The following is a 24,983-nucleotide window of genomic DNA, read 5'->3' as shown; positions in this document are numbered from 1 at the left end:
TCATCCTGTCAGGTTAAGCAGGGCATATGCTGTGCGATTTTCTAAATCATTCGACTCCATCTCAAACTGCACGACCCGATCGCTGAGTTCAGAAGTTGACAGCCTACGAATCATGTTCTCAACTATACGACCCGATGCTCTGATGCCACTTCACTGCTCACACTAAATGTCCACGCTTCGGACTCTGTATCCTTCTTCTTCTATGGCATTTGGGAGCTGGGCTCTTGTTTCTAGCTCTGCTACATCAAAAGAAGAAGAAAAAACCTTGAAGTGGGAGACCAAAACCGAAGACACTCAACAAAAACAGATACTGCCTCTGTAATTTGTGTCATTCTGTGTGAAGAGCCAACCAAAAAAAAAAGAAGAAGAAGATGTGTATAGACAAGAAATTGTCTAAGCAGATGTGGGAAATATGGTCTCCCGACTCTTCAGTGAGAAGAGGAGGTAAGCAGTGGCAGATAAATTGTACTTTGGACCATCTTCTTCCAATTTTAGACCAACTTCAGAGATCGTGCATGCTCTGTGCCAGAGGTTGAGGTAAGTCAGCTAGTGGTGCTGCTTCTACGGTCTGATACCTTCACGAGAAGTGACCAGGATTTTTAACATGTTTGATTTTCTTGAGATCAATGGATTTGTGATCAGGAGCACGTTGTGAGGTGTGGATCTCTACTTGTTACCTCACGAATCCTACATGGAGCACGACACATGACTGAGCTGAAATTTGGCATGATCTAAAAAATAGACGCATGAGTGGCAAATTGGCTCAAAACGAGCTAAAAAATGCTAACATTCAGAACAAACCAGCCTGAAAATGCACCAGCTTCCAAAATCTGAAGACAGATAGAGTTGTGCAGCAAGACTAAGTCCATCAGATATAGAGTCCGACAGGTGGAGAGAGGAGTCTTCTGCTCTGTGAGTATGAGCTGGTATAGCCCATCAAAGCCTGTAATGAAAGACGAGCCGGCTGCACATAAAAGCCCTGAGAGCTGGAGAGGCTGGGGAGCCATTACTGGAGAAAGAGCTGCCTCTGCATTTCTTCCTCTGCCATCAACGGCAGCACCCTGCAGAGCCCTCCATACGTGTAAGAGGTCTGAGATATACATGTGTGTCAGTGAGTGGAGCAGGGGTGTTTTGTTCTGACCACAAGGAACATCCATGAGGAGAAAATAAACCCTGGTGGAGTGTTTGACTGGGAACATGCACAAAGGTTCCTCCTTTATGAATTCTTTCTGGGAAAGAGAAGATGCTGCGACTGTTGTGTGGATCTCCAATTCAAAGGAACAGCGAGGCTTTGAAGGGAAGGAAATTTCAGACTGTCAGCACAGTACAGAGCAGAAAACAGTGGAATAAAGAGGTCTGGAGATGCTGTTGAAGTAATGATGAGGTCTGAGCTATAGTGAAGACAGTACAACAGCTGTGTCTGTAACCTCCATGATTGTATGAACTCCCTGCTCACCGACACTTCCCTCTGAGTTTCTTCCTTTCTTTCTCCACATCTGTCTTTTTCTACCCTTAATCTCTTCTCTTGTCTTGTTTCCATCTCATCCTCTGGCTGTGACTCTTTTTTTTACCTGTCTCAGGAATTTCCTCTTACGTCCACAAACAATGAAGAGATGCTGACACAATTCACCAACACAGCTGGGATCTTGTCTATCTTTGTCTTCTTTCCTTTCTGTCAAATTTCCATCAAATTCAGAATTCAATTCCACACTCAGGGCCCTACATGATCAGGCATCAGTTCTGAAGAGCTGCATTTCTATGTTGCCCAGGGTCTGGAGGGTCTGCTTCCTGTCCCCTGAGTCTACCTGACAGCACAGGGTAATCTTGCATCAGAGGCCGTGGATGAGACAGAGGAAAGCTCTGACAGAATAATATACACTCTCTCCTGTGGCTGCTGGAAATGTGAGAAGCTCCTGTGAGGAACTTTTGGTTTGCGTGAACTCTTCATGATCTCGTCCTGAACATACTTCAGTGAGGATTTTAGAAGTTTGACTTCTACTCATGCATGTTGAGGTTAGGCTCAGTGGCCATCTGCCAGTCAGGGTCTAAGAGGCAGATGTTCTCTCTACTTTTAGGAGTAGATTTCAAATCCTTTATGATAAAGCTTATATTTCTTTCAGGTGTCTCCCTACAGGCCCTGAAAACTGCTGTCATGAAGCCCCTGTTAAAAAAGGACAACTTAGACAATGTGGTGATGGATAATCACAGGCCAATATCTAAGTGCTGCTTATTACACAGTCAACTGTGAAATACTAAACCACCCAGAGAACCGGCTGGGACTATCTGGCACAGCACTTAATGGTCTAAATCCAATCTAGAGGACAGAGACAATTCTGTGTCTATGGATAAATCTGAGCAGACAAAATTGACATGTGGAGTCCCCCAAGGCTCCTTCCTGGGGCCTCTTTTGTTTAACATCTGTATGCTTCCACTGGCTCAAACAACAAAGTCTGCAACTATCATTATGCAGATGACACACATTTATACATCACAGGGTCCTCAAACATTCAGACTCTGGGTTAATGTATTGAACAAATCAATGAGCGAAAGTTAAAAACCAGTAACCATGCCAGAAATCTGGGTGTGATCATGGATTCAGACCTGAATTTTAACAAACTCAATTAAACAGTTTCAAAGTCAGCCTACTATTATTTAAGGAATGTGTCGAGGGCTCAGGACTAACGTGTCAGCAGGACCTGGAAAAGCTGGTCTGTGTTTTTATCTTCAATAGCCATGATGACTGTACAGTATTTTTCCAGGTCTCCCTTAAAAAAATCAGCTGGTTGGTGTCTGTTGGTGTCTATTGGTGTCCATTGGTGTCATCTGGTGTCCATTGATGTCCATTGGTGTCCATTGGTGTCGACTGATGTCCATTGGTGTCCGGTGGTGTCCATTGGTGTCTGGAGGTGTCTGTTGGTGTCCATTGGTCTCCATTGGTGTCTATGGGTGTCTGCTGGTGTTCATTGGTCTCCATTGGTGTCTAGAGGTGTCTGTTGGTGTCCGTTGGTGTCTGTTGATGTCCATTGGTGACCATTCCCAAACTTTTCTTTTAACCAATTCGTCTTCTTTCCAGAGAGTGGCATGAATTATAAACCACTCCGTTATCATGGTGATCTCTGTGCGAAGAGTCATACGGATGTCTGCATTTCTGCTCTTCAACCACTAGGCGATCATGTTCTTCCGCCATTTTGTCCGTGCATCTCTATCAAGCAGGTTAGACATTTTCAAGTGTGCGTGACGCATATGTTTTCCTGTTTCCCTCTCTCCACTATTAGCCCAACTTCTAGTCTTAGTAACCCCTTTAAAGTTCCTTTCAGGGAGTTTCTGAGCTCTCTGGTCTCGTAAGTTTTTCTGGATCATTGCTAGAAATGGCCTGCTGCTGTGGACCAGCTGGACTCCAGCTGCTATGGCAGTCCCACTATCATCACAACACAAAAATAAACTCTTTTCCTTTCAGTCTTACACCAACACAGTCTCAGCAGATGTGTGTTTAACATGAGTCTGGTTCTGCTCAAGGTTTCTTTCTTAATATCTCCAGTCATGGTGGGCTCGGTTGAGATCAGACTCCTGATCTTGCCTTCATTTTGAATCTTTGTTGATGACACAACATCTAGACTCATCCTCTCCAACCTGGAGGCTGCCATACAGAGGGACCATTGTTTGGGGGACAATAAATGACAGTGGCCCTGAAAACTGTCAGAACATTGTGGTAGTGAAGCAGTCAGACCTCTTTTGAAAGACTTTCATGGGACTCTTTTGTGCCTCTCATCTTCCCTTTACTCGCTGAGCCTGATCCTTTCTCTTCACCTTTCCTTTTACCGTCCTCTCAACTCTTTCACATCTTATTCTTTATCTGTTCCTTCCTACTTTACCTTTCCTTTATTTTTAACCCAGCGGGTTTCAGACCTAACATTTCCTTTCCTCTCTCATTTCCCTTCTCCTTTCCTTGCTTTTTCCCGCTCCTTTTACTTCATTTCTCTCGCCTTTCATGTTCTACTCTATATCGTTACCCACCTTCGTTTCCTTTCTCTGTTTTCTTCTATTTATAACATTCAGAGATGAGATTTTAAATTCCCCCTCCTCTGTGTTCTTTATTCCACTTTTCCTCCTCCTCTCCTCTCCTGCTGTGCTTTACACTCTTAACCCTTTTTCTTCAAACTTTCTCCTTTTTTTAACACAGCAGGTTTGGGTCCTTAATATTTCCTTCCTCTGTCTTTATTTTTACCTTCACCTCCTCATTCCTGCCTCCTCCTTTCCTTCTCTATTACCACTCTTCATCTTCCTCTCCTCTGCTGCTTATCTGGCCCAAACAAGAGTGCAATTTTCCTCGCTCAGAAGCTTTCCTGCATTTCTTTCATTATGCCTCTATAGCTGACAGCCTCCTACAGTTTGTTTATTCAATGTATTTACTGAATTACCGGTGGCTATTTACCCTGTGGTACCTCCCTGCCAAAGCAGTAGGGTACAGGCAAATTGGCATAGCAGGTGCTCAATAGTAGACAGGCCAATCTGCTCTGATAAGTATCTCAGCCAAGAAGCATTCATAGCAGGAGAAACAGGAGAAACAGGAGAAACAGGAGAAACAGGAGAAACAGGAGAAACAGAATTATTGCAGCCTGAATCAGCAGCGGGCAGACTGGCTGTGTTTACTCCTCTCAGCAGCAGGGGATCGGAGCGAGCACGCCCAGCAGTGATTCATGCCGCGGAGAAGAGTGCAGGAGGAACAAAGACATACCTCTGCAAACATTGCAGCATCTGCCATCTGGTAGGATCTGTTCACTGACAGTGCAGTTGAGCTCCGGACAAGTTTCTGTGACTTTCACCATCAGGCCGTTCTGTGAGGAGAGAAGAGGAGCGAGAAGTTCACTGCTGGGTGAAAACATGTGACAATGTTTCATTAAATCACTACGACAGAAAGATCTCATTGAAGGATCAATGCCACACAATCAGAGCTGTTCAAACCAGCCATAAACTTTTCACTTTTAAGGATTTTAAAAACACATCTGACAAACAAGCAAACAAGAACTTAGTCATGTCAAACATTTTGAAAACAGAAGCAAGAACTCAGAGGTTGATTAAAATTAATCAACAGCCAGTCAAAATGGAAAAAAAAAGTTAAGACAATTCAACATCAAGGCAAAAACGAAGTCAGTAGAACAGCTCAAAAGGAATTAAAACTGTTTCAATAATAAAATATAGAATAAATAATCTGATTAGGCCGATGAGGAAGTGGTAGAATCTGCAGTTTGTCAACTGTTCACCTGAGGTTGGTCTGAAGTACCAGCGGATCTTTACAGCAAAAAAAAACATGTTTACAGCCTGGTACAAGAAATAACTAAAGTCTAAATATCTTGTTTTTCTTAAGACGCACTCATTGTGGGGGAACGAAGCAGTTTTAGAAGACATTAAGGATTTTAGGGATTTTAATTTATAGCTGGCCTACATACCCCTCACAGTCTTTATTGTTGTATCTTGTTCTAACTAGAGTGCTTATGTATATATTCTGTTTTATTGTATTCATTCTGTTTTTGCATTTTTCTACTTACTCTGTCAATTGCAGCTGTCAACACAACAACTTCCCAGTTTGGGATCAACAAAGAAATTCCATTCTATTCTATTCTATTCTATTCTATTCTATTCTATTCTATTCTATTCTATTCTATTCTATTCTATCAGGTCTATGGGTTTGCCCAATGAGAAGCACAGCTGACCTGACTGATAGGTGGACATCCTGGAGCTGTTAGTGAGGAGCCCGTCCCTTTACCTCAAACTACCCCAATCAAAAGTTGAGTCAGCATTTCAAATATGGCGTCCACTGATGATTGATTCAACACTCTGCTTTAGAAACAGATGATTGACGTCATGGAGAGTGTGTTCATACGTTATACAGACAATAGGCATGGCATAAGGGTGTAATGCCCAAGCATGGCAAGTCAATGGTTTTGTTATGAAATTAAATGATTGACCAAGATGTTATGGGTGCAAATATACTCTCCTTTAGCTTGCATTTTTTTTTTTTTTTTTTTTTTTTTTTTTTACATGGAAGACTTTGGCATCACACTTAGGAAAACACAAATAAGTTCAATAAAATTGAATGTGATATAATCACAATTAATTTTATTATTTAATTAATTGTGATTATTTTTGTTTTCTTTTGGTTTGTTTTTATGTGGTTATATAAATAGTTTGTTTTTTCTGTTTGTCTTAACATACTTACAATTAATTACAACTGTTAATAATAGCAACAAACTAAGGTTGAACAATAAATCACACTCAAACCGACATCGCAATGTAATAGAATGCAAATAAAAATTGAAAAAAGGCTGCATTTAATTAAATTTAATTAAAAAAAAAAATGTACACAGACCTGGAGGGAATATAGTAACTTGTACTCATTCTTCCTTAAAGCCAGCAAAAGTCAATATGCAGTTTTTTACAGGCAAAAATATTAGATGCTTACAAGGCTTGAAGTTGAATTAATCAGTCAATACTCTAATGTGATTGCAATAGTTAAATAAAGATGTGTTATTTGAAGAAAAAAAAACACCAATCAAAAAGAAGCATCCTTAGCTGCATTCCGATATTGGTCTAAAAAATGCAATTAGATTATTTCCCAAAATTGTTCTGCCCTACAACAAACCAAAAATCCATTTAAGCATGCAAACAAAGCTATTGATGCCTGCAAAAAGTTTCATCAGACTTCAATTTCAGAGCTCATTTTTAGTTCTGAACTAAAAAAAAAAAGACTAAACTTTCATAAAACTCTCCATTACAGTTGCTGTTTAATATTCTGCAGCCTGATGATCAACCTGAGCTTGTATTAATTACATAAAAAGGATTTCACCATGATAGCAGACTTTTGTATAAAGATTAACAGAATCAAATTTGTGCTGCAGCAGGTCATAGAAGATAATGTGATCATTGACAGATACTTTGAACACTGTACTGATGCAACTCGCAAAGGTAACTCTGCGAGCCTGCTTTTTGTTTGGCTGAAAAAGTCAGTCAGACTCAAAGGTTTCAGATGGCCTTCATTCATTACATCCCTCTACTTCAACATAAACGTAATCCTCTTTATGTTTTCCGCCTTTAATCAGTGTTTTACAGAGATCTGAACTCACATGAAGGCTTGTGTACAAAGCAGCACTCGTCCTGTCTGGACCTTGAAACTGAAATAGCACAAACACTGATTTTAAATACTCTAAAGCACAGCGTGTGTTAAAAGGATGTTTTGGAGGTTTAAAACATGAAAGGGTATTTTAAGGTTCTCCTGACTGAATGAGGCTGCCATGACAACAGAGGAGGTGGAACGTAAAGGTTGTACATCCTGCCCACACTCTCACAGAGGGCACGAGTACAGATAGCAGGTAGGGGATAGATAAGAGCCACCAAAGACGAGCAGACATAAAGGCAGATAGTACTCTTTGTCGTCTTCTCCTGGGTCTTCAAAACAAACAGCACACACGCTGCAGCAGCAGCTCTCAGATCTCCGTGCTCCCTGAGGCCTCTCAGGTCTGAAGTATCGGCGCAAATCTCCCTGATTTCTCCTTCACATTCCACTTCAAAGTCGTGTTTTTCTAGGAAAATATTAACCATCCTTGTTTTAACTTTTAATAGTTGTCTCACTTTGTAATGCAAGGCTTTTTTAACTGAATTATTTTCTCATTAAGAGCTGTGAACTCATATTTCTATCATGAATTAATCTGTCTTATCAGGCTGGAAGCCTTCTGTCAGAGATGCTGCTTGCAGAGAGGAATCCACAGTTAATTATCGAGACAAATACCAAACAAGCATCGGCAGAGTTTTTCTGGACGCTGTCGGCTCATTATGGCGGTTTGAAGGCCTACAAAGCCGACTCTTATCAACCCTACTTTTATCAGCACAAAGCTGCTCTGTTTGACTACAACGCCTCCATAAAGACACAGAGCACTGCTTCTTCAAAATGAAACCAGAACTGTCAGATTAACTTTACAAGACGATGGTGTGGATGTGCTTTTTCTCCCTCAGATTTACCAACAGATCAGTGATGAATCCATCCATAGATAAATTAGCATTAGTGGTTTCTCTAATTGGATGGAAAATAGTGTGCTTCTCATTCTGCAGCTTCTGCTAAAACTGGAAATTAGTTTTTTGGATCCAACATGGGCATATTGGATAAAATCAAGAATACATCCACATCACTGAATTTATTTGAGTTGGTTTGAATTAAAACTTCCTCGAGCGTATTAAATCTCCACTCACGCCAGAAGAAGCTTCAAGGTTTGTTACAGCTTTCTCCAACAACTACCTTCACTCAAAAATGCAAAATAAGCCAAACAAAATTTAGAAGATTGTCATCGCTTAGGGACCAGGACTAAAATCTGACATTAATTGTGTCTTGACTCATGCATTAATTGTCACTGGCTGTTAAATGATGAAATTCCAAGCAACATTCAAAGACTTGTGATCCTATTTTTTTTTCGAAATAATTAGATCCTGCCCTTCCTTTGGAGCCAAAAAGAAACTTGTTGCTGCTACTTTTCTGTCTCTGCTTGATAATGCCGATGTTGTATACATGCACGCCTCTGCTCTAAGCTTGCATTATCTGGATACGGTGTATCATGGAGCCTTGAGGTTCATTGCAAGTTTTACAGCATTGACTCACCGCTGTTTGCTCTATTCTTGTGTAAGGGTGGTCTTTCCTGTCTTTACGCGGACTAAAATATTGGTATCTTTTGAAAACTTGAAAATTTGCAAACTGTGCTGTCTGGATGCATTTAAACAGATCCTCAAAGATGCATCTTTCTGCAGATGTCTTGTGTAACGCTTGATGTTTTGAATCCTGGAAGTATTGATCATGTTTACATGTTGTGTTGTGTATCATGCGTATTTGTGTTTGTAGTAAAAATATTACTGCTGTTTGGCCATAACATTCTTGGAAAAGAGATTTTTAATCTCAACAAGTTTTTTTGATGTTCCCTGGTTAGCTAAAAGTTAAATAAAATAAATGAAAAAAATAAAAATAAAAATAAATAAATAAATAAATAAATAAAATAAAATAATAATTACTAAAATAAAAAAAATATGATACAAAATAAAATAAAATCAATAAAACAAAATAAAATAACAAAATTAAATATAATAAATAAAATAATAAAATAACAAAATAAAACAAAATGAAATTAAATGAAATTAAATGAAATTAAATGAAATTAAATCAAATTAAATCAAATTAAAAAATAAAAATAAAATAAAATAATGTAAAATGAAAAAAATTAACAAAACAAAACCATGTCCGTGACACCAAGACACTAAAACAGGCATTGGACTGTGTGGAGCTTTTTGGATAAGAGGTGAAACATCTTTCTAATCTCTACACAGTTCAGCTGCCTGTTTTTGAGTTAGCACCTCATAAGCAGCCAATACAGATCTCACAGACCATATAGAAACAGCTTCCTGTACCACCCTCTCCCTCTCATCTCACATTATGCCTCATTCCCCTGATGCTTTCTCCATATGTTAATGCATATATTCACACTTTGCTTTCCCCACATCAACCCCCTCCTCCTGGGTCAGAGAGATCTCTGGAGGAGAGCAAATCCCTCCACAGTCAGAGTCTAAACAAACAACCACCTCGAACACAACACCCAGACTCATTCATACACTTGGGCAGCAGCTCTGCTTAGTTTGGACATCTCAATGGGGATGGGGTTTGTGGTTTCTTAATGGTCAAGGGATTGTGCTGAATGTGACCGTTCCAACAGCATATGGGGCTATATTTTTAAATGCAGTGTTTGCTGTCGGCATATATTGTCTAGAGATACACATTGTTCTCACCATCATCTGTTTTAGATGATTTGATCTCAGATCTCTCAGTGGAAAATAGTTCAACTGTTGGAAGGAGACCAACGCACTTGCCAACTTCACTTCTCCACAATCAGTTCTGGATATAGCAAAGATATGAAACTGGGTTTCATATCTATGCAAATACTAAGAGAATAGGAGGGGACTGAGCACAGAACCCTGAGGGATGCCTTGTGACTTTATATATATATATATATATATATATATATATATATATATATATATATATATATATATATATATATTGTTTCGTCCATTGTGCATTTTTAAAGGAAAGCAGCTGATAACAGGCAAAAAACAGAGGAGGTACAGAGAAGGGAGATGGAAAAATAAAAAACAAAATCTTTCACCAAATGACCTGAACTCACAAAGATTTTCTTACAAGGAGAAAAGGGTCAAAGCCAGCAGTCAAACCAGCAATAGCTACATGCTCATGGGCAGGGGTCTGCAACCTTTACTTTCATAGGAGCCATTTAGCCTCAGCTCAGAGGTGGGAGAAAGTCATTGTTTTGCAAGTCTCAAGTAAGTCTCAAGTCCTTAAACCCAAGTCTTGAGTCAAGTCTCAAGTAAAGACGTGCAAGTCCAAGTCGAGTCTCAAGTTCTTTTATTTAAACCAAAAAGTAAGTAATTTCAACAAATAATCTATCTAATTTGACCAGTACGATTTATGTATTTTGAGGTGCTTTATTTTTTAAAGAAAAAGTGTGACCAGTGTTACAGAACTTGATGACAGAAAAAGATTGCTTGCATAGCATTCAGAAAACAGTGAGTGCTGAGAACTGCAACAACAATTTAACTTTTGAAAATGTGGTCATTTTGTGATGTGATAATTCATTTTAACTCATCTAATGTGTGTGCGTGTGCTGAGAGTGTGTATATTTGCAGGGTGTGTAAGTGGATATATAGGGTTGGTGTGTGTAAGTGAAGATGTTAGACTGGTTAACATTAGGTTTAAGGTGTTATTACCAGTCCTTAACCTCCAGTTATGTGTTTAAGTTTCAGTCTTACTGAAAATTTCAAGTATTTTCAAGTCATCACGCTAAAGTCAGAGTCAAGTCCCGAGTCACCGATGTCGAAGTCCAAGTTGAGTTGCAAGTCTTTGATGATATTGTCAAGTCGAGTCCAAAGTCATCAAAACTGTGACTTGAGTCTGACTCAAGTCTAAGTCACATGACTCGAGTCCACACCTCTGCCTCAGCTCACCTGGATTAAAGTCTTTGTGGAGCCACAAAATCAACCTTATCTTCACAATTAAGTCAATAAAGTGTATGTATGTAAATTAATAAAAACAATAGAAAAAAAGAAGTTTTAAAAATTTTGCAAATATGTTTAAATTTCAAAAATTTGCAAAAAAAAGAAAGAAATCAAAAAATTGGGAATTAAAAAAATTTGTGAAAAAAAAAAATGAAATTTTAAAACAATTTTCTAAAATTTAAAATTTTTTTGAATGTCAAAAATGGAAAACTTTTAATAATCAAAAAAAAAAACATATTTGCAACGTTTAAAATCATTGAAAAAAGCTTTAATTTGATAACATATATTGATAATATCGCTCAACTCGTTTTTTTTTTTTCCTATTAAAATCAGTATTTTCTTACAGTTTAGTCTTTTTGTAGATGTAGTTATCTTCCCAGGGCTGTAAAACTTGAGCTTAGCCACAGGTGCATGGAAAGTTGGTGGGCTGTTGATGTTGAAGGAGGTGAAGTAGAGCGGAGGCAGGCTTTATTGACAGATGTGATAAATATCTAACTTATCACACTTCTACACTAACGGACTTCTTTCTGTAACCAGTGGAGACCCCTGCTGGCCATCAGGAAAACTGTGAAACTCTAACTCTATCTTACTCTATGGCGACTGTTCCTTTGCAATCAAAATGCTTCGCGCTATATGCTTCATGCTAGTTTTGGATCCTCATTGCTTCCTTAAGTGACCCCAGAAACCCTCATCTAAAAACATTTTACAACACAAAGAATTTGTCCACAAATTGGTCCTTTAGCCGTGTTCATTTGGAAGAGGAAAGGATTGTCTGTAATTGCTTGTAACAGAGCTTACAAACAGTATAATAATGTTTAGAGGTGCCTGAGGGCTCCTAATGAGTTCAGGAATCCACTGTGTGGCTCTTTGTGAGCAATTACACGCATAAAACACTAATTTTCTCCTTAAAATAGCGCCTTTTAAGATGAATAGCTTGGCTGTGAAGAAAGCTTACCTTTATTCTATGCTGAAATGGAATAATGGGTTTAATTACAATCCATGCAGTGATGAAGCTCACATTGAAAGCAGGCCTTTGTGTCGCTGTGTTCATAAGTTACTCTAATTACCTGGCTATCTCACTATCAGAGAGAGGAGAAGAAGGCCGATTGAACAGATAGGGGAAGCAGGGAGGGAGGGGAAACTAATAAGGCCTGCTGGCTAATTGAATAACACACACACACACAGTAGACCACCAACACACAATCACCACACAATGAAACTCAGAGAGGAGCCCTGCGTGGTGGTGTAATTGCAGGATAGAGGCTAAATGTCAGAGAAGGTAAAAGTTACCTTGCATTCCCTACAGCTCCGGGATAAAAAGCGCTGGCCTTCAGAAAAGGTCTGGCCCATGTAGGTACATTTTGCTGCGGACAGAAAAAAGAAGACTTGAATAATGCTATTAAGTACAGTTACTATAAAAACACAGAAAAAGAGAATTCCCCATGCTAATATCAGCTCCAGTGGTTATTTTAACAATAAGAAAAATGCTTTTGAAATTGCCTGCAAAGGGAAAAAAAAAGTTTCCTGCCTGGAGTCCTACATATTTAATTCCGTTGGAAACAAAGTTGTTCTGGGGGAGTGTGCATAAGCAGGGAGCAAGTGTAACAGCGCATTAAGAATACAACAGAGGAGAGACCCTTCTGCATATTCCTCTGGCAATAACAGAAATAGAAAACGAAGCATATGATATGGAGTCCTGCTTCTCTCCTCTCCAGGGGGCAGGACTCGCCGAGCGCTCAGTCGCAGCTCAGCGTCTTTCTGTGCCAGACCTCTGATGTTCACAGGGGAGGAAGAGGAGGAAGGAGGAGTGAGCAGAGGGATGAAGGGGAGGCAGAGGAGGGATGGAATTATTCAAAGACAAACTATACTTCAGGGATTCAGTGTTTTTGCGGTAAAGATATACAGAAGCGGTTGTCCGTTGGTCTGTGAGCTGATACAAGACCCCTGTGTGTTCAATAATAGAGACAGAGCTTCTATTCCTGCTTCCATGGAAATCAAAGACTGTGATCTTTGCTCTTTCACAGAGTTTTACTCTGGATTCATGGTGCAACCAGGACATCAGCGCTGTCATATACAGCTACACTGAACCTGGCAGTAGTAGAAGATCCATCAAATGCATGAAGGGGCTGTGTCCTCGAAGGCTGTTTTCAGTCTTTAAAGTGTTCAAGTGCCCATAACCTCTGTTCCAGAGTGTTCCTCATCAGCCCTTAACTGTTCTAGGCTACCAAAGCTGAGAAAACTCTAATTATCAACTGTCACTTTGTATAAATATGTTCCACTTCACACAGGCCCCATGTTTCATCCAAATACGCTAAAACACAGGTTTCAGAAAACTTCCACTCTAGATCCCGTTTTTAAAAGTTTGCATTTTAGGTCAGCTCAGAAACGCTGTTGCCGTGTAAACATGAGGCTGGAACGCAACCAACCTTAAGCGTTTCATCCTAAAGCCTTAGTTGTGTTTATGGCCGTTTTGCTTCTTTCAGTGACAGTTAAGTCAGTTTAATAATGCTTTTTTCGCTTTCGTTTTTGCTTTTTTTTGCTTTTGTTTGATGGGGTTTTGGAACATAAATAGAAAAATTATTGATAAAAACTGTCATAGCAATAGCAACAGCTCTAAACCTGCTGACTGTACCAAGAAAACAAGTTCAGTCAGGACCACTTTGTCAAAATAATCTTTATTAACTTGCAGTTTCATTTGGCAGTATGGTTCTGTTCTGGGACTCCCTGCTCTTCCACGCGCTCACGGGGAAAGCCTGAGGCAGGAAGCTGATTTAGCTGATTGTATTTACTATTATTTTATGTTACATTCTAACTTATTTTAACCCTTTTATTTTGTTTTATTTCTACATTTCAGTTCAATTTTTAATTGAAATTTTATTCTTTAATGCTTTTCCTTTTATCATCCTATTTTAGCTGATTTTACTATGCACCTGATGTTACACTTTCTTATTTTACCAAATAATTCATCCAACTTTTACTTTATGTTGTCAATTTTTGTTTTATTTACATATTCACACATTTACTTATCTTACCCTCTAGTATTTTCAAGTATTTTTATTATTATTATTTACTTATTTATTTTTAATTAATTAATTACTTTTTTGTTTTATTTTTAGTTTGTAGCCCAAGTATTTATTATTATTATTATTTATATTACTTTTTTAATAATTAATTACTATTTTAGTTTTATTTTTTAGCTCCAGTATTTTTTTATTTTTATTTATCTATTTTTAAAATTGATTGATAAATATTTTGGTTTTAGCTCCTGTGTTTCCTTCCTTAATTCAAGATGGCGTTTCTTCCGTCCTCTAATTCTGTCGTCTATCAGAATTTCTTTTTTATGTCTTTGTGTGTTTGAGTGAGTGAGTGTGTATATTGAATGTGGTTTGGGGGAGGGCGGATTGCGGGGGTCTTATGTTTTTATTTTATTCAATTATGCAATTTTCTGCTTTTTATTCCACTTCTTGTTATTTCTTTTTTCCCTTGGAAATCACTTTGTATTACAAAGTCCTGTGTGAAAAGTGCGATACAAATAAAGTTTGATTGATTGATTGATCAGACATGTCCGGACACAGCACTTTTGTGGAGACAATATCCAGGCTGGATTACATTATTCTGCGTAGAGTAACTTTAGTCTCTAACAACCTTACACGGCTTTGTGTTGGTGCGAATATTAACCGTCGTCTCTGATAAAAAAAACCACAGAGCTGGAGCTGTTAAGTATCTGCTAATAGGCTAGTCTAATCACCAATCTGATAACTGAGATTTATTAGCATCAAAAGCTCCTCCTCTGTCATAAGAAATCAGCTTCTGCTCTAAAGCAGCAGAATATGAGGATAGACTTTGTTTTTACAAAACTCGAAGCTTAAATTCTGACCGTCTAATTGCTCGGGGGCTGCTTTAGTAATTGGTTTTGGAGGAAACAAAGTTTAATGAGTGTAAATTAGAACCAAAAACAGAAAGCAGCTTTGTCAACAGTTAATTCAGTCTATTTGCGTGGTGTGAACTCTAGCTGTGTCAATGTGGGGAGCTTTCGCAGGTGATAATTTATTCTTCCTGCCTGATCTAAATGCGCCCTACTGATACTTACGTCGACATTTCTTGCAGCAGGTCCCATCGACATGAACTGGCAGAGAGTCGTCAGAGCAGTTCGCTGGAGGACAGAAGATCCTGCGGCACTCCACCACACCGTTCTGTAAGAGATGATTTCCTTATAACGCTTCATTTTACGAGAAAAACATTCAAACATCAGAGCCACTTACTGTGAATGTGCATTACCCTGAACACTTCTCCTTTTTCTCTCTGTGTCTCATTTCAATTTTGGGAAATTGTGTCTATATCTAGAAAATTAAGGCATATTCACACACAGTAAACACATTTAACACTCGCAGAATTCTCCCATTTCATGTAACCACAGCCAATACCACAATATTTGCACCATGCAAATAAGCCTCAAAGCATGCAGACTCTCACCCCCAGAGATGCAATCTGAATCTGAAAGCCATCATATTTACGAATGAAGTAGAAACAAATTATAATGAGGTCTGAGATAATAGATTCATCACCAGCCCTGATGGCAGATAGTGAAAGTGAGAGGCCTGCTGATAGCAGGTAGTTATCCAGGCCCTGAAGGACTGCTTTCATTTTTGAGGCTGATATCTCTCTCAGTGTGCGTCTCTTCATTTCATGAGTCATCGGAAATGATTCCCCCAGGACGCCGTGGTTATCAGTTAATGGCATGTCCGCGGGAGGAAATCAGACCGGCTAAACTCCACCCTGTGCTTGATGTGCAATGATGCAGCAAGTCTAATTCCCCACGGCCCGCGCTGGCCTGATTCAACAAATTTCAAAGTCTGGTTCATATGTATGAGAGCAGGCAGGGGGGCTTATTAGGGGGCGCTTATTAGGGGGTGTGAAGGAAGCACTGGGGGCGATGCGGGGGCTGGCAGAGGAGGAGGTCTGATGGGAAGGCATGTTGAGGAAGCTAAGTGTTGGGGGAAGAGCGGAGAAAAAAAGGGCTTTAATGACTTTCTATTAAAGAACTAGTCTCCCACATCCTGCTGGGCTGTTATTTATTAATACTCTGTGATTCTGAAGTGCTATTTTAAATTATGTCACTTTCCTTTCAAGTGTGCCAACTTTTCCTTGAATGGTTTCCCTTTGGATTTTATACCATCTCTCTTATTTATAATTAAGATTTGAAGTTTAACTTATTATAAACTAGAAAAAAAACATCTGGTAATTCCATGCTGTTTTAAATGGAAATCAACTTGTTACGGGGCTTTGAAAAACATTTAGTTCTACATTTGAATATTTCTTTCAGTGTTAACATAAAACAGATTTGAATAAAAGGCTGTAAAAAGCTGGAACTAGTGATATCACGGCCTTCACAAACCGTGCCTCATGAATCTGATTCAGTGTGTGAAAAAGTAATGAGAAATTCCCTCATTTCTGTTCATTATAACACTGCAACATCAGCTCATACACCTCTGTTTCTTTAGTGTCCACTGCACTAAAAAACAGTTACTCTGTGTTTGCTTGCTTTAAATTAAAGATGGGGTATATGTGCTTTTTTAAGGCTTTATTTTGTCCCCTCCAGTGCCCCCATAGCAGTTAAATATGATTTTCAAAAAGTATCCCTATTTTTCTGCTTTGTTTTAGCAGCTGCTTCTTCCTTCTGATTGGCCAGACCTCTGGAGGCCTGTCGGGGCAGACCTTGATGTTTGAGGCCCACCACAGATTGAAGATCCTTATGTGATGACTTCATCATTTTAGCAAGTCTCATGAGGATCTTGTGCTGTTTCTAGAACGGACTGTTTTGTGTATTTATTTATCTTTCTATTTTTTTATTTTATTTTTTTTGTATTTTTTATTTTTTTACTTCCTTTTCAATCATTTTTGAGCGAAAACAAAGGACAGAAAATACATCAAAGCAAAACAAGACAAAAACAAATCATGACAATGAGATTAGTAAAGGTCCATTGTGCAAAGCATTTTTTTATTAAACTAGATTGAATTTGTAAGCAGTTTATTTTAAATCATGAAAAGGGCCTTTCTCATTCATTCAAAAAACAGATTATAAAAGATTTGCCTAAAAAAAATATATATATATAAAAAAATTGGAGGCATAGATAAATTGCACTCAGATTTTGTTTTTTTTGTGTGTTTGTATTTCAATTCAATTTATTTTTCTATTGATTTAATCTTATTTTTTTTTTATTATTACTCTTGTTTTCTTGGTTAAGTACGATGCTGAAGTTCACACCTGCCACTTAACTATTTTTTTCATTCAGTGTTTCTGTTGTTAAAATAATAAATAAATAAATAAATAAATAAATAAATAAATAAATAAATAAGGTATTCATTGAATTTTCCCCAATTTATAAACATCTCACCAGAAATTGAGAAAATAATGAATCAAATAAATAAATAAATAAATAAATAAATAAAGTATATATAGAAAAGGGGACTGTTTAAGACAGATTTAAGGAGTCGCACAACTTTTGAGCATATAGCGAAAACTGAAACCTGCCCATGTTTAGTACTAACATCCAGTCTGAAATAAGGGAAAGCAGAATAACTACACTTTAAGCCCATTCAAAATAACAATTTAAGAAAAAATAATAATAATAAAGAATGATGACATTATCTAAAACCTGCTTCATGATACTCACATCAGGAGGATTTAATTTTCACTGAAACATCTATAAGCCGTTATGTCGCACTTTGACTGTCATGATGATGGTGACCTTTACCTTGCAAGCACAGTTCCTGCAGTTCTCAGGCTCCACCCACAGCTCTTTATCCCTGTAAACCAGACCGTTGGCGCTGCAGGTCCTCTCACAGTGACACCCCTCCAGCTGGGTCAGCCTGGACTCTGCGTAGTTCAGCTGCAAAGAACAGAATCACCAGAGTCACAAAACCAGATCAAAAGTCTGAATGAAGACGCAGGTGAACCCCCCGCACCCCTCCGCCCGCCCTCTGGCGCCCTGGCTGGCTGCTCTGCAGGGAGACACTCATTAGAGGGGCACATGGAATATGAAGAGATCATCATTCAGCTCAGGCTTCAGACCTCAGGCTATAATCTACTGAAGACTGACAGACAGGCATGACAGCCTCCATCCCGCCTCAGCCGCGCTTTTATCCCAGCACAGATCAGCTCTTCTTCTTCTTTGGCTGGATTCATGCTCTACACTCTCCAGGGCTGTCTGAAGTGATGCATCTTTGACTGACTACAGAGTCATGAGGCAGGGTCACACCGAGGGTCACAGAGAGCTGGTTCCCCAGATTCGGGTTCTCTTTCAACCAGAGTAAATCAGCTCTAAACTCTGAAAATCTCGATTAATTGTAGGGCTGAGATGATATGCTTTTCTCCTGATTTGATTCTTTAACAATTGTCATGGTGCCAATTCAATTTGAACTGTGATGTTTCTGATTTTTGTGATTTTTTGCTTGCTTTTTTAAACCAGACCATGTGAAAACGTTGAATGATGATTATGTTATAGACTGTATCAGGAGCCATATTTTCTCAAAAATTCACATCACTTGTGAACCAGTGTTAAGGAATTATACAGGGGATCTGGCATCTTTTAGATGCTTACGCCAAATAATACCAAGTATTAATTGTGCGTAATTCTAAAAACTGAATAAACACTGAAGAATGCACGTCTCAGATTGCAAGGAGACCAAGAAGGAGGTTGTCAGCCAATAAGAAGTAAAGGCTTCCTACATTCTCAGAAAAAAAACGTTGCTGGCCTTTATGGGGGTGCTGAAACAAACGGACTGGGTCAGATTTTGTGAACCGCCCCATCTGATGATGTGGTCAGGGAAGTGGAGCTGCACCCAGAGACTCTGTAAATGCCATTCTTGACGTATTGTCAATAAATTGGGGATTAAATGAGAACCAGGACGCTTCCTGCTCTTCCTTTTCCATCAACAGGAAAAAAAGGTGGGAGAAGAATGGAGTAAGACGGACAAATTTTGAGGTATTTCGGTGATGCATATTGTTGTATTTTTTGTGTGATGTCACTGAGTTTGCATAATTTGTTTCACAAGTTTAAGTGTAAATATTTCCACTGTGCCAAGGCAAGGTCATTCTACTGATTTACAGAAGAATAGCCTGGTTCATCCTCTCTTCTCTTAAGATACACATCTGAGAAAATCACACACATACACATACTATAACACATTTAACTCAAGAGACGTATGTCTGTTGGTGCGCGCATGTTTACATTTTTGGCCAATAGCAGAGGTAAGTGACATATACACTATATGTGTGCTCTTTCAGTCTAAGGTCGAGGGTGGTGAGCTTCTTTCAGAGAGAACCAAGCACTTATTTTTGCATGTGACCAATAAACGGTTAAACTAAGACCAACAGATTCTCCAGTCTAAACAAGATGTATTTTGTTCATCTCTTTTTTGTCATCTTTGTATTTGGAGAGGGTCATTTGTTGATCATGGACACCAAACTGGTTTTGTCTTAAGTGATATTTTTTACTATTTTTGCTCCTGTGTTTGTCTGGAGATCCTACATGTAATCATGGCTACATTTTTTACATGTGAAATCAGCTGTTAGCAGCCTGTAGTATGTCAATGCTAACCGGTGCAAGGCCTGATGTTTCCCACAAGATGATGAGAAGTAGGTGAAGACGACATGCTGGTGTTAGAGTGCTGGATACTGGATTGCTGCTGTGACTCCTGAATTTCCTCTCGGGGATGAATAAATTATTTTCTTATCTATTCTAACTCAAGTAGGGAAGGGTACCTTTCACATTTGAAATGGTACAGTACAGATGCCCGGTACCTGGCAATCAGTCCTGGTACTCAACGGTACCTATTTTCTGTACTTATTTTACAATTTTTTTTAGTAATAAAACTTTTTTTTTTTTTTTTTTTTTTTTTTTTTTTTAATATATTTATTCTTCAATATATATCCTTGCAGTGCTGTGTTCATGTCCAGTATGGAAAATTACCAACTCTTCCACTACCCGACAGTCACAAGGATGCATTTAGGCACCCAGACATGGTACCTTTTGATTTTACATGAATCGGCACCCTGTACTTTTTACAGAATTTGGTGGGTACCTGTAAAAGAACCTAATTTGGTACCCATCCCTAATCTCAAGGTTTTCCCAACCCAACTTATAAACAAAGACTAAAACAAAGGATTTAGATTTGGAAATAAAAACTGATTTTTGAAAAAAAAAAAAAGTCCTGATTAAAAATTGTTAAACAAAAAATCAGGGTACTTTGATACACCAATTTTTGTCCCACCCCTAATTACTCGCATAACTACCAGCTCACCATGCTAATACCTGACATAGCAACCTGCCCACCATACATTATTACTAATACAAAAACCTGCTCACAATGCTCACTATACACTTCCACTTACGTAACCACCTGCTCACCATACATGAATCCATGCTCGCCTTTCCATTCAATCATTATTATAATGAATTTGTAAAGTTTTGAGTTCAGTTTGAAGAATCCATTATCTTTTCTCCAGTGTATGAGGAGGTTTGTAAACTGCACTCTGAAGCCACTGAGGCTCACTCATCTCTGTATATAGGAGCTGGCTGGTCACACACAAACAGAAATTCACTTATTACTTCATATATCTGAAAAACAACTTCTGCCTGACCCACATAAGAGCAATCAGAGCCCGGTTATAAAGGTGGGAGAAATCCAAAAGGTCCAATTGAACTGAGCAGTGCAGGTCAGCTCAGAAATTGTAGCTCCACTTAAGACGTTCGATGCTGCTCTGCTGCTCTGCCTCTGCCCCCTGTGCTCCTCGGAGACCTACTCCCGCCTCAGTGTCAGAAAACGGGAACTCTGCGGCGAATGATAGAGGCTTCTCAGTGGAAGAGAAAAAACTGCTGCATGTCACTGAGGCTTTTTGCTTCATTTAAAGGAGTCCCGGCTGGGTGCTGGGAAGCTGTGAGCTCTGTGAGCGCTAAAGATGTGTCCTGTCAAAGCCCAAAACAAAATGTTTGAAATACTGTTTTAAAGGCTGCGAGGCTGCCTGCAGGCACCACGGAGGAATACCTCTCCTGTACAACGTAAGCATCAAATGACACAAAGGAGTCAGAGGCTAATAGGCATGTAGCTCCTATGGTTGATACATGAGGCAGAGAGTGACGGCTGGAATAACAATCCAGCAGCAGAGGACACCTTTAGTGTTTCATCTTTCACATTCAAGCAATATATCAAACATGTGAGGCTGAACTTAATTGGGATTCTGGAGACCAATCAGTCTTGGGTAATGAGCACTGAATCAGATTTTGTTTGTAATCCAGATCTGGGATCTTTGCCACTGAGTAATTATCATATTTTAGCCGTAACAATGGAGCAACAACACATAAAGACTCTAACAGTTATGGAGGCTTAACGGATCAGTGCTTCTCTGAATGTAAATGACGCTTTGGATTTAGAATGAGGAGATCTGCAAACCTTTCAAAGTCGAACTCGGTATTCTGAGAAAAATGCAAAGAAGGAAACTGAGAAACCTGATTTTCATGGGTGAAAAAACAACCCTGGAGAACTAGAAAAGAGAAAAAATGGTGACAAACCTGCTTAACTTTAACACACTGCTCTTTTAATATACATCAACATGACTAATTGTATGCTTTCCTCAAGGGTTCAGCTGCAGTATCAGTGTAAATTTTCTTTAAGTTTAGCTTTACTGTCAGAGAAATGTTCCCAAATGGGTGTTGAATATTTTCAACATGATGTCTGACCAGGAAAGCAACTTCACTTTGTTTCACATAAACCAACAAACGCCATATGTGCACTGCTCTTTAACAAGACTTGAGCTGACAATGGTAAACATAGTGACCTACTCTAGAAAACCCCAGATGTCTACAAGCTTTGAAAAGATTGTTTATGACTCTAAAACCAATTAGCAAATAAAATGATCCTCTTTAGATCATCTTTCTTCATGCAAAGCGAGCTTATTTAAAGGAATCCTGCAGAATCAAAGCGCGGTACGCATTTGCATGGTTGACACACAGACCCTGAGTCCCCTGTGCAGACACAAAACAGCTTTAAAGGCTTACCCACAAAGGAATCTACTGCAGCAGCACTGGAGGAGAATACTTAACAAGTGAAGCATCATTTATTCAGACATTATCCTAAACAAAGTGGACATTACAGGCTTACTTAGCGCTGCTTTCAGCTCTATGCATTTTCAAATACCAACCTTCCATTAACCCAGAGAGCAGCCCTTGAGTTTGTTTTCTATGTATTTTCTTACTATGATGTAAAGAGATTCTTTTAGCTTTATTTAAAGACAAAGAGAAATTCAAATTCAAGCTCAAACAAACTTGATCTATCCCTGCGGGGCAACCAGAGGCACATAGAACAGCTGATAAACAATGTAAACAACTGCAGACAAAAGACGAGAAAAACAATCAGTACAGAGCTCAGTACTGCACATAAAAGTAAGGCTACTGTTAAAAAAAAAAAAAAAAAAAACTAAACTACAAAACCCAGGAAAATAAGAAATAATAATTACTGATAGCTAAAGTAATAAAATACTAAAAATGCTTAAATATTTAAATATTACATTAAAGCTGAAAACCCTGAGGACTGGAGACCAGCAAAATGGGTGCAAAATATTCTACAGAGATAGTCTTTTGACAAACAGAGGCCTTGGAATCAGGTGGGATATTCAGTACACTGCAAAAACTGAAAACATATCAAGCGTCAATAAATGTATTGTTATACTTGATATAAGCCACATTCAACTCATCAGTCCAGAAAAATGTCTAGTTTCAAGTTATATTAAGACAAAAATGATGCCTTAATTTCTGGTAACAAGTAAAAAAAAATCTGCCAATGGAAGAAAAACTTGCAGGAAAATTCTTTAAATAACTTTAAAAACAGACATTTTGCTGGACTGGTCAAGTGGCTGTGTCTCATATTGAGTCTAAAAAGGCATTTTCAACTGAAAATAAGACAAAAACACTCAATGAAATTTCAGTTTTTTCTGGTGTAGTTTGCTGAAGGAGCCCACTGTGAGGACTATTTATCTGACGTCAATTGCAGGGACTCCTGTGGCCAGAACCAGTCATGTTTTTCTAAGATGAAGACTTGCGCTGTGTCTCAAATCACGTATTTGTGTAAGTAGGGATGGGTACCAATACAGTATTGATGCCCAGTACCTGGCAATCAGTATTGAATCGCCACGGTACCAAATTTCTGTACTTTTTTTGTTTGTGTGGTACAATAAACCAATTTGTTTAACAATAAAATATAAATATTTTTCAAATTTAACAAATTTATTCTTCAAAATATAACCTTACCATGCTGTGTTCATGTCCAGCATGGAAAATTGCCTACTCTTCTACTCTCTCACAGTCACAAGGATGCATTTAGGTACCTAAACATGATACCTTTTACGTGAATCGGTACCTGGTACTTTTGACAGAATTCAGTCTGTACCTATAGAATTACCTAATTCAGTACCCAGTCCTATGTGTTAGTACACTTATATGAAGTGCAGTGTGCACACTTTGCACTTCCTAGAAGAGTGCACGAAACCTTACAGGGTAATGTCCCAAATCAAACACTGCAACTTTGCACTCACCACAAACTGTGATCGCACTTCACAACCATTCTCTGGTGCTCTTCTGATTTTTTATTAATTACATCCGTCAACCATTGTTTGAGCTGTTTCCGCCCTTTCCTCTATGTAGCCAATATGCAATTGAGTGGATTAATCTAAGTGTGAAGAGTGTTCACCATTCCACATCCATCTTTTTGACTGTTGTGAGTGCGCTAGCTGAGAAATCAAAGTGCACCTTGTTTTTTTAGCGTTGTCAGTTTAAATTCATCAATTTACACTCAAAATTGCAAGTGTAAGTGCAGAAAAGTGTGTGGTTTGGGACACAACATCAGTCTCCAATAGGCATTATCACCCATGGTTGTAAAGGTTCTTTCAAAGGCATGCAGTAGTTTTGGAAGGAAAATCTTTTCTAGTTACATAATGCTATTGTTTGAAATGTTCTAAGATATGCCTGTAATGTGTAACGTTAGTGAATCCTGGTTATGTCCTGCCTGTCATCTACCAATCAGAGCTAACGTAACCTCACTCTTCATTTTATTGATAGACTCTCAAGTTTGAACAGACCACTGCAGAATAACTGCTGACTGTGGGTTGGAATGAACATTAGCGCAAATGGATTAGCCCGTGTTTTAGCTCATGCTCTATAGCTCTCCTGTTCAGTTGTCTTCTGCTATGACCTCCTTTTCCTTTTTGTCAGTTCAGCTCCAGTGTCCAACATTACTACAAGAATAAGGGAAGACTTTGCTTCTCAGTGCAAAACTTGTCAGTCAGTGTACTGTCATAATACGGTCTGCATTGCTGATAATCTTATTATAAATCTTAGATTATGAACAGGCAAACATATAAAATGAGACTTTGGTGGTCCTATCCAAGCTCCATCTATCTATGCAGATTATTCAGTTATCATCATCATTGTCCATTTATCACATTGCCTCTCATTGTGTTAATCCAGACTTAATGTGATGGTGGCACTCATGGGGTGCAAGTTAATGTGATAAAGTCCCTCTAAGGTACGGATGAAATGAAGACACATGGTGAAAGGATCTCTAAGTATCATCCCATTGGAGGATCCTCACACTGAGCTGAATCCCAGTTTTTACATGTTTCATATTTTTCTTTCTTTTTTCTAAGAAATGAATATTTAAATAAATGTGACTGCTAAGAGATTATTAAATGGTGTGCAAATAGGCAGACAAACCAGCTAATGGACACTCAGTTGTGTGTAATGTTTCAGGTAATGTGAGAACAAACAGAGAAATTGTCCTTCCTCCAAGGCCTGTGTAACAGTGTGTTTCATGATAACCACATTGTGCTTCCC

At 38.7% G+C, this 24,983-nt stretch overlaps 1 protein-coding gene across 1 annotated transcript in view; it reads right to left on the bottom strand.

The window, feature by feature from the left end:
- LOC141787630 (protein kinase C-binding protein NELL1-like) overlaps nt 1-24,983 on the bottom strand; it is a 418,608-nt gene that overhangs the window by 247,009 nt on the left and 146,616 nt on the right. Inside the window, exons 8-11 of the mRNA XM_074666181.1 lie at nt 17,853-17,987; nt 15,188-15,290; nt 12,388-12,461; nt 4,736-4,835 (exon numbers count right to left, since the gene is read on the bottom strand). Coding sequence (XP_074522282.1) covers nt 4,736-4,835; nt 12,388-12,461; nt 15,188-15,290; nt 17,853-17,987 — 412 coding nt within the window. The remainder of the gene's footprint in view (nt 1-4,735; nt 4,836-12,387; nt 12,462-15,187; nt 15,291-17,852; nt 17,988-24,983) is intronic.

Source organism: Halichoeres trimaculatus, unplaced genomic scaffold (assembly GCF_033239565.1).
Source record: "Halichoeres trimaculatus isolate MK-OKI-2021-1 unplaced genomic scaffold, fHalTri1.1 fHalTri1_scaffold_3, whole genome shotgun sequence".
NCBI lineage: Eukaryota > Metazoa > Chordata > Actinopteri > Labriformes > Labridae > Halichoeres > Halichoeres trimaculatus.
The sequence above is the reverse complement of the archived record's forward strand: the minus strand, read 5'-3'. Positions and strand labels throughout refer to the sequence as shown.